The 8,857-nt window shown below is 35.0% G+C and overlaps 1 protein-coding gene across 2 annotated transcripts; it reads right to left on the bottom strand.

Annotated features, from left to right (window-relative positions):
* Nucleotides 1-303: 303 nt before the first annotated feature.
* On the bottom strand, nt 304-6,497 carry LOC18995730 (beta-1,3-galactosyltransferase 7). 2 transcript variants are annotated; one of them, XM_011625935.3, is made up of 11 exons: nt 6,356-6,497; nt 5,951-6,047; nt 5,688-5,749; nt 5,285-5,496; nt 4,091-4,154; nt 1,902-1,974; nt 1,705-1,825; nt 1,533-1,620; nt 1,333-1,458; nt 1,021-1,130; nt 304-909 (listed from the first exon to the last, which is right to left on the bottom strand). In XM_011625935.3, exons 1-11 carry the CDS (start codon nt 6,445-6,447, stop codon nt 761-763), a joined length of 1,194 nt encoding a protein of 397 aa, XP_011624237.1. In that variant the 5' UTR covers nt 6,448-6,497; the 3' UTR covers nt 304-760. The 2 variants fall into 2 exon arrangements, with proteins under 2 accessions (XP_011624237.1, XP_006846610.1); XM_006846547.4 differs by having other exon boundaries at nt 5,688-5,746.
* Between the last annotated feature and the right edge of the window lie 2,360 nt (nt 6,498-8,857).

Genomic DNA, 8,857 nt, shown 5'->3' with positions numbered 1-8,857 from the left:
TCGAGCACACGGGTCTCCTTCCCATCAAAACTCTAATAGCTTTCAATGAATCTCTTTCCCATTTCCACCATCAATTTATGGGACAGCATAGCGTGAGAGGAGCAGAACTTCAAAAGCCTAAAGGAAGTTTTGGCAAAAATACAAAACATTGAGCCATAACAAGTGATAAAACAAAACCCCAAAAACCAAATTTCCTGTACACCATAATGGACATGAAGAGTCTGTGTGTGTGAGTGAGAGAGAGAGTCTCTCTCTCTTTCTACAATTTTTACTACACAAAATTGAAATGATGATTAGGAGGAGTTGAGAGGGCTGTGCTGCCCATAAAATGTTTAAATGTATAACATATATACCCTGCATTACAAAGCAATCAGCCCCAGCAAAGAATTCCAAGTGTCCAAAACAGCTTGCATTACAGCAAAAATAATCATGACAGTAATAAGAATAATATTCATAATAAATAAACACCAAAACTAATCCGATTCCCGATTCTACCAGAACCAACCAACAAGTAGCAACCGACCATACCACCATTGGTAGAACTCCAATCTCCTCATCTTCTCTACTCGAAGCACTTAACACAGTCATGGGACAAGCACTTGATTCATGGACCACGTTCTATCAGCACCGTTGGCCGTCTTGAAGAAAGATCCCATGTTTAGCTGCTTTCTCGGTACCCAAAAACTTAATCCCAAATGCTCAAGTGCAAGTTCGAAAAATGTCTTCACAAAATCAAACCCTCACTGAAAAACAAGGGTTTCTATGAAAGAGCACTCCATACAGCTCCATCACCTTCACCACACCGTGTGTGCACATTTTTTATCTTCTCTACTGACTTGCAGATCCCACTGCAGCTCCAGTCGAAAGATGCTACACACACATTTCCAGCTTGTGCCTTCCACTCACAATCTTAAGAATGCCATTAAAGCATCACAATCAATTAGAATAGAAACTTAAAATGGAATGACCAACAAAAGCAAGTACATTATACATTAGTGGAGCACAGGAAGTTTGCAGTACCAGGTGGAGTTCCACAGCAAAAGCTGCGGTCATCAATATGTTCGACTTCAAGCCCAATAAACCAGGCTCCCAGGGAAACATCTTCATTGGCATACTTGTGCAGTATAGGCCTGCACCATAACAATAATAAGGGCCATGCTGCCACTGTAGGATTATAGCCCTACCACCCTCCCTCTGCATGTGTGTGTGTCCATCCCTCCCTCCTTGCCCCCCCTTATGTGCGTGTGTGTGCATGTGTGTATATGTATGCGTGTTTGTTTCTTTGTGTATGTGTGTGTGTGTGCGCTATGTGTCTCTGAAGTGCCCACTTACTGGTTGATTGAAATATATGTAGCCAGATCCTTGGAGATGGCATAAATTTGCCCACTAGCATGCCTGAAGTATTTGTTCCCTTCCTCTCCAAACTTCCAGTATTCAGGTTCATGATACTTCACACTTCTGTAGAGAATTTTCCATTAGAAAATATGGAGGTTGAAGAAAGAAAGGTCGTAAAGAGATTCACAGCGGCTTACTTTTGTGACAGAACTGGTCCAGACTTCATGCATCCTATGTAGACTCTAGGTTTCGATTGATGCCGGGCAAGAGTGGCCACAAGCATACCTGTAATCAGAACATAATCTTGCATTAGCAATAATGGGAACTGAAGAATTTCAATTGATGAAGGTCAAGGACCAAGAATCATACCTAAATTGACATGAACATCATCATCGACCTTAACATAGAACTCAGCATCCCATTTGGTAACCGCGGTGTTAAAAAATATCTTGGTTTTTGCAGATAGTTCATGATAGCCTTCAACATGGTCCTGCCAAATAAAGGCAATTGGAGTTCTCGTATTTCATTCAATTTTTAATGAGATGCAAGAAAGCACAATGCCTTACCAGCCTCAGGAAATCCTTATGCTGATCTTCTTCTGAATCAATAGCACGGTCCAGAATGCTATTGGAAGTGGCACTACAATTGAAACCAGACTGATCAGTATTCTATCCATTTTAAGCACTCAGATTTGAAGCATCGTACAGAGCAGTGACAGGGGAAGACCAAATAAATGACTCACTACCATCAGATAAATGACATAGCCTTATAATTTTGACAACAATAGAACAGCACGTGTCCAACGGAAAAGAATGCACAGAACATTAAATAGAATTAGTTTCACCCTAACTTTTAATTTCCAAATAAAAAATAAAGAGATTAATGGCCGCACGAAAAAGCACCTCTCTTAATCCAAAAGAAAAAAAATAGTGTGTTTGCTTAGAGAAGAATTACAAGCAGAATGATCCATATCACATGCAAGGATTGATCATATATCATGATTTTGCAGGTTCATCATTTGAGCCTCGACTTATAGTGTGAGATGTGCATAGTTGATAAACATCTAATTTTTTTTTTTCTTTTGTTTGTTTTGTAGATATGGCAATATTTGTATTTAAATTGGAAAAATGCAATTGACAAATCACTATGAATATTTGTATTTAAATTGGAACAATGCAATTGATAAATTACTAAGTAATGTAATTTCCAAATCTGTCAAACATCAAGGGAAACACACTTTGTAATAGGTAAATTGCTAAGGTAATGCACCTTCTGGTCCTATATGCATCTACTTTGTGTGTCAACCCCTCTTGTTTAGCAAAATATTCCATTTCAGGAAAGACCCAGCATTTCACACATATAAAGACAGTCTTTGCCACAGGAAATATGAGTAGAGGACAGTGAGTAAAAAAAAATATACCATTTCAGGAAAGACCCAGCCTTTCACGCATATGAAGACAGTCTTTGCCACAGGAAATATGAGTAGGACAGTGAAATTTGGTACATCCCTCGATGAATTCCTCCATTGGAGGAAAAGAGCTAAATTGGGCAACTGAAAAATTAAAAAATATACAAACCTAAATATGTAAAGGCACTGTATTGTTCATTTGGACCATGGCGTCAATTTGTTAAAGGCAATAAACTTTATGCTATGAACCAGAAAGTTTATGCCAAGCCACCTTGTCCCTAGACACATTGAAGTAATCATGGTAGGCTTACCCAAGGATACCCAATAGTTCGAGGCTTTTGTAAATTTTAAGCTACATAGCTTTCAGAATCTCACCTTTTAACTCTAGATGTAAGAAAAAATAAATAGGAGTATTACAATTTAAGTTTCTCACTGCTGTTATTTCCCCTCCAAACCTCCTAAAATCTCTCGCTCTCACTCTCTCTCAACCCTATTTTTTTTTCTTTGAGAATAGTTGACTTTGTTGAATAGTAATCAAGCTTTTATATAGCAAATGAAACCCACAAGCCGAGTGCTCAGTCAAAGTCTTAAACCCCAAAAAAGGGTGCTTCACATACCCACAACAACAAAAAATAAACCCCAAGTCTCTTTACTTAAAGATTTCCTTGATTTGATAAAATTACCGAACATGTCCATCTCTACTTAGAATGTAAATATTCATATTTATGACTTTATCTAAATCCTGATTAAGGGCAAAAAATATGTTTTATGGAGAAGAAATAGGAAAAGAGAAAAGGAAAAAAAAAAACCTAATGAAAAATTTAGAATGGCTTCTATATTCTGGTTATAAGAACATTCACAAGAATATCTAGTTTGTTCAAAAAAATGAAAATTTTAATAAATTAAAAAGTTAGGGAGGAAATTAAATAGCTGAAACAAACATTATGAATTGAATAAATAAAACTAAAATAGAACATTTCTATTAAATTATATATTGCTTACAGTATGCTAAAACAAAATGCAAACATTTGAAGGAATTTTCCCTAATTGAAGTTCATGAACAGCCATTTATTCAGTAAAAGACTTCATAAAGATTTCAGCAGACTGACACGCATTAATTCATCAGTTTCCCAACACTCCATTTGCACAACTGACTATAACGTACAAATATCAGGTAAATCTAAGATCCATATGTTTATTTACCAAACATAAAAGAAAATTCATGAAGAGTAAAAAGCAACAAAGCAGAAAACTAAGATATTCAAAACAAAAAAAATTAAAAGATAACTAAATGTTTGTCATATCAATACCCAGAAGATTCTGTAAGAGTATGGTAAAGCATCACACCTGTGGCCAATCATGAAGCGGATGACAATTCCCTTCTCTCGCTCAAGTTGAAGGAGCTTTTCACCTGATTGAACAAGAAACAAGAATAACTATAATCCCAAAGCATTCCATAAGTAGTCACAAGTTTCAACACTACGCAGTGAATAGCAAAATTCATAAAGAAACAAGATAAATTTACTAAATTTTGAATAGAACCTAGCACAGTGTGGCACAAAATCTAATACCTGAAGAAATAGCATCAACAACATAGATAAACACTAAATAAATAACATCTGGCCTAGTTCTTTTTGTGGGACAAGCTTGAATCTAGACACACTTACAGATGATTCACCTCCCTATGAATAAAGGAGAACCCTGTTTTTTATTTTTTGTCCTATAAGCCTATAAAAATTAACTTGAAAAAAGTTGACAATCCCTGACTATTGAGAAGACCAAGAAAAATAGCACAGTGTATACACAGGTGAAGCTAACAAAAACAGATACGGGAAACCAGGAGGCAAAAATGAAAATCTGACAAGAGATCATGCTGAATTTTACACAGAGCAAGAAGAAACAAGAGAATAGATGATTAATTCGTTAAGGATAACTTGACAATCTGAACAATTGCGACAAATATTTCACAAAATAGTGACACATAAACAAACCCACGATAGCCCACCATCAGAAGAAATCCCTCAACAAATCAAAAATATCGGAGTAGTTCAGTAATTTTCAATTTCTAAATTAGTTTCACCACAAAGAACCGTGGAAAAACATTCACCATTGCAGTGTATGTGCATTTAGTGAACCATATATGTGTGTGTGTGTATGCGTGCGTGTGTGTGTGTGTGTGTGTGTGTGTGTGTGTGTGTGTTACTCAAAGATTTTCTACTGCTTTATCAATTTCAAAAGAAAATATGATTCATGAGCAATTAAGTAGCAAGAAGCTCCTAAACAACAAATCAAAATAGTATCAGAAAAATAGTGTGTGTGTGTGTGTTACTCAAATATTTTCAACTGCTTTATCAATTTCAAAGGAAAATTTGATTCATGCTTCAGAAAAATAGTGTGTGTGTTACTCAAAGATTTTCAAGTGCTTTATCAATTTCAAAGGAAAATTTGATTCATGGGCAATTAAGTAGCAAGAAGCTCCTATACAACAAATCAAACTTGTATCCAAAAAATAATCATAACATGTACAAGCAAAGAAGGAACCTTGAGGCATCCATGTTTCTCTGAGAGAATCTCGCCGCTTCCTGCTACTAAATGCAGTATTAATACCAATCACAACAAAAGCCTTCTTTCGAAGTTGAGATGCTTCATGGGAAGATTTTGAAAGGGCAGGGGAACCTTCAACATTCATCTCCTGTGAACTCCGAGTAGCTGCTATCTCCATTTGAAGAGTAGAGATTGTCTTATCCAATGACCTGAAAACAAGGAGCAAATTATATTAACAATGGGGGTTTCATAGAAATGGCTAAAATATCCTTTATACAGAGTTGACTGGTTCTAGTGATCATATCCACCAAATAGTGATATTACCCAATGAACAAGCTCAGAGGTAGTGAAATGAATACAGTAAATAGCAAATACAAATGAGATAAACAAATGCACTCACTGTATAGCTTCGTGGGTCCTAAACACCTCCCCCATTATATCCTTGTCTTGGCCAAGCGTCTGCTACACAAAGAAAGAGAAATTTTAATTAAATAGAAACAATTGAATTGTCCCTGCAACAACCTTAGAATTTAAAAATTTTCAAATTTCTAATCCATAGATCAAGAAAAAAAAACAACTTTGCGAGATCAATCATCCTTATGAACAGATATTTCATCAATAAATGCTTGCTCAGTAAGAAACAACAAGATCAATATTCCCAACCCGTTTTGTTGTGCATTCCTCCGAGACAACCTGGAGCTCCTGATCCTGGCGTCTCCTCGATATAATATTCTTGTTCAATTCAGGAGCTGCCCACATCCTGAAAAGGAAACCAGAAAACATTCTCAACCCTAATTTTTCATCAATTCATTCTTCATTGCCATCCATCTTTTTGCATCATCTTGATAATAAGAAACCAGAAACATAAAGCGAAAACGAAATCCAAACCCAAATTTCAATACCAGAAGGTTCTGAATCATTCAAAAAAAAAACAAAAACAAATAGAACCCGTGAAGATGTAAATCTAGCTAATAAATCTTACCAAAAGGAAACCCTCACCCCCATTTTTGAAATTTCGAATCGAAACATTGACATTTGCATGTGAAAAGTAAATGAAAGACGGAGAACCTGTTGGTGAAGAGCATCCCAAAAGCGAAGCTGGATATGCAGAGGATGAGGATCCATTTAACCGAGACCTTCTCGCTGTGTCGACTTCTCATACTCACAGTCTCTCTCTCTCTCTCTCTCTCTCTTTCTCTCTCGCTGAGTTGAAGCAAGATTTAAAGACTGGTATTCTTATAATGCAAATTTGGAGAACGCAGGCTTCCCTCTCTCTCTCTAGCTTTCCCTTTCTCTCTGTTCACCGGTCTCGTTAAGGAGGAAGAGGGGAGGAAAATTGTCCGAGCGGAGCAAGTCTCTCCGGCACCGTACACACATGAGAGACGTATGGCACCAATGTTAGAGAGAGAGAGAGAGAGAGAGGGAGAGTTTTAGAGAGAGAGAGAGCAGACAGGTCAAGCCCTTGGAAAATACTAAAAATTCCCGGAAATTTCTCTCTCTAACGTTTTCCGTAAAAGCCATTCCATCACGACACGCCATCCGCGTCTCGATCATATAAAATTCCTTTTCCAATTGGGTATTTTAGACATTCTCTCTCTAAAATCGATTTAATCGAGGTTCACTTTCTCTCTCTAAAATCTATTTTCAAAGCCCTAGATACGACACTCCCTCAGGGAAGCAAAATATATCAGATTTAGAAGGTGTGATGAAAAGGCTTGCACCTTCTAAACGTCGTATTTCCATCGGATTTAGGATTTTTTTTTGTTGGTGATAAAATTCTATAGGTGTTAAAATTAGATAGGGTGCGAACCGTTAAAATTATTCTATTGGCCTTCTAATTATTCAATTTTTATAAAATGAGTAAAATCATTTTTGTCATAAAATATATTTAGGAATGAAGTTTTGAATACTTTATTAATATAAATGTCATTGTTTTTTAATAAATATTTCAAACATATTATTTTCGATAGTAAAGATATTTTTTTGTCTTTTTTATATAAATATCGACCCTAGTATTTTCAATAGTAAAAATACCATTACTTTATACTAATAAAACAAAGAAAAGGGCAAATAAAATAATTTTGATAAATCCTAACCTTTTCTATATATATAAGGTATAGAATTTTTTAGTATTAAACAGTGTTTTAAAAAACGCCGAGTCGAACCGGACTCGCCCGGTTCGACTCGGAAATCGTGAAAAGGGGACCGAATCGCCTAAAAAATCGGAAATCGTCCTGTTCTAGAGAGAACCGGACGATTTTGTACAGTGAATCGCCGATTCACTGTACGGAATCGGCGAGTCCCGTACGGAATTTTTTTTTTTTTTTTTTTTTTTGTTGTAATCCATGATTGATTTTTTTGTAATACTTGATCGATTTTTTTTGTAATCCATGATCGAATTATTTTTGTTTTTTTGTAATCCATGATCGAATTTTTTGGTTTTTTGTAACCCATAATAGAATTTTTTGTAATCCATGATCGAAATGTTTGTTTTCTTTTCTTGTAATCCATGATCGATTTTTTTGTTTTTTTTTTTTTTTTTGTAACCCATGATAGAATTTTTTGTAATCCATGATCAGATGTTTTGTAATACATGATCGAAATGTTTGTTTTTTTTTTGTAATCCATGATCGAAATGTTTGTTTTTTTTTTTGTACTCCATGATTGAATTTTTTGTTTTTTGCTTTTTTTGTAACCCATGATAGAGTTTTTTGTAATCCATGATTGAATTTTTTGTAATCCATGATCGAACTGTTTTTTTCTTTTTTTGTAATCCACGATTGAATTTTTTGTTTTTTTTTGTTTGTTTTTTTTTGTAATCCATGATCGAATTTTATGTAATCCATGATCGAATTTTATGTAATCCATGATTGAATTTTTTGAAAATTTGTGATTTTTTTTTTTTAATCCATGATCGAATTTTTTTTTGTAATCCATGATAGAATTTTTTGAAAATTTGTGATTTTTTTTTTAATCCATGATCAATTTTTTTGAAAATTTGTTTTTTTTTTTTTTAATCCATATTATTCAAAGAGAAAATGAGAGAGATGATGATTCTGAGGCCACCCTATCCCAGCCATATTATTCACATATCGAGTCCCAACAGCAACAGTGTAGGGATGAGCACGAAATACTATAAATTAAATGCTGAATGGCGGTTCATGCAGGGAAAGAACATATCAATATTCGCATATTCATTCAAAAACATGAAATTCTTAATGGAGTACCCTCATTTTTTATTGAATTCCTAAAAAAAAATATTTATAATGAATTTTAATAAATTTTTCGAATTTTTTTTAAGCTTTATTCTGACCGATTCACCCGATTCCCGATCCGGATCGGTTTTTTCGAAGCCCCATCCGAGTCACCGATCCGTTTTTTAAACCATTGGTATTAAACAATAAAAGAATCTGTTTATGAGTAGAGTGATTTTGATTTGTAGCTCTTTTTGAGCTCCAAATCTTTTGATCATTGATCTCCTTACTAATAGATCGTACAATGAGACATTGCGCTCTAAATTGGAGCTTGACCCGCCAAACCAAATCAAGTAATAAACAATTTGGTTCGGTG

The sequence above is a fragment of the Amborella trichopoda genome, chromosome 4 (assembly GCF_054954075.1).
Source record: "Amborella trichopoda isolate Santa Cruz 75 chromosome 4, AtrichopodaSantaCruz75HAP2 v2.0, whole genome shotgun sequence".
Taxonomy (NCBI): Eukaryota; Viridiplantae; Streptophyta; class Magnoliopsida; order Amborellales; family Amborellaceae; genus Amborella; species Amborella trichopoda.
Note: the sequence above shows the minus strand (reverse complement) of the source record. Positions and strands in the feature narration are given on the sequence as shown.

Bases quoted from the DNA above. Each gene is read 5' to 3' on its own strand.
- LOC18995730 (XM_011625935.3), bottom strand. From the start codon at position 6,447: ATGAGAAGTCGACACAGCGAGAAGGTCTCGGTTAAATGGATCCTCATC. The intron at 4,155-5,284 runs GTTCCTTCTTTG...TTGTTCAATCAG, and splicing joins AGAAACATGGATGCCTCAAG to GTGAAAAGCTCCTTCAACTT. The intron at 1,826-1,901 runs GTAAGGCATTGT...TTTATTTGGCAG, and splicing joins ATAAGGATTTCCTGAGGCTG to GACCATGTTGAAGGCTATCA.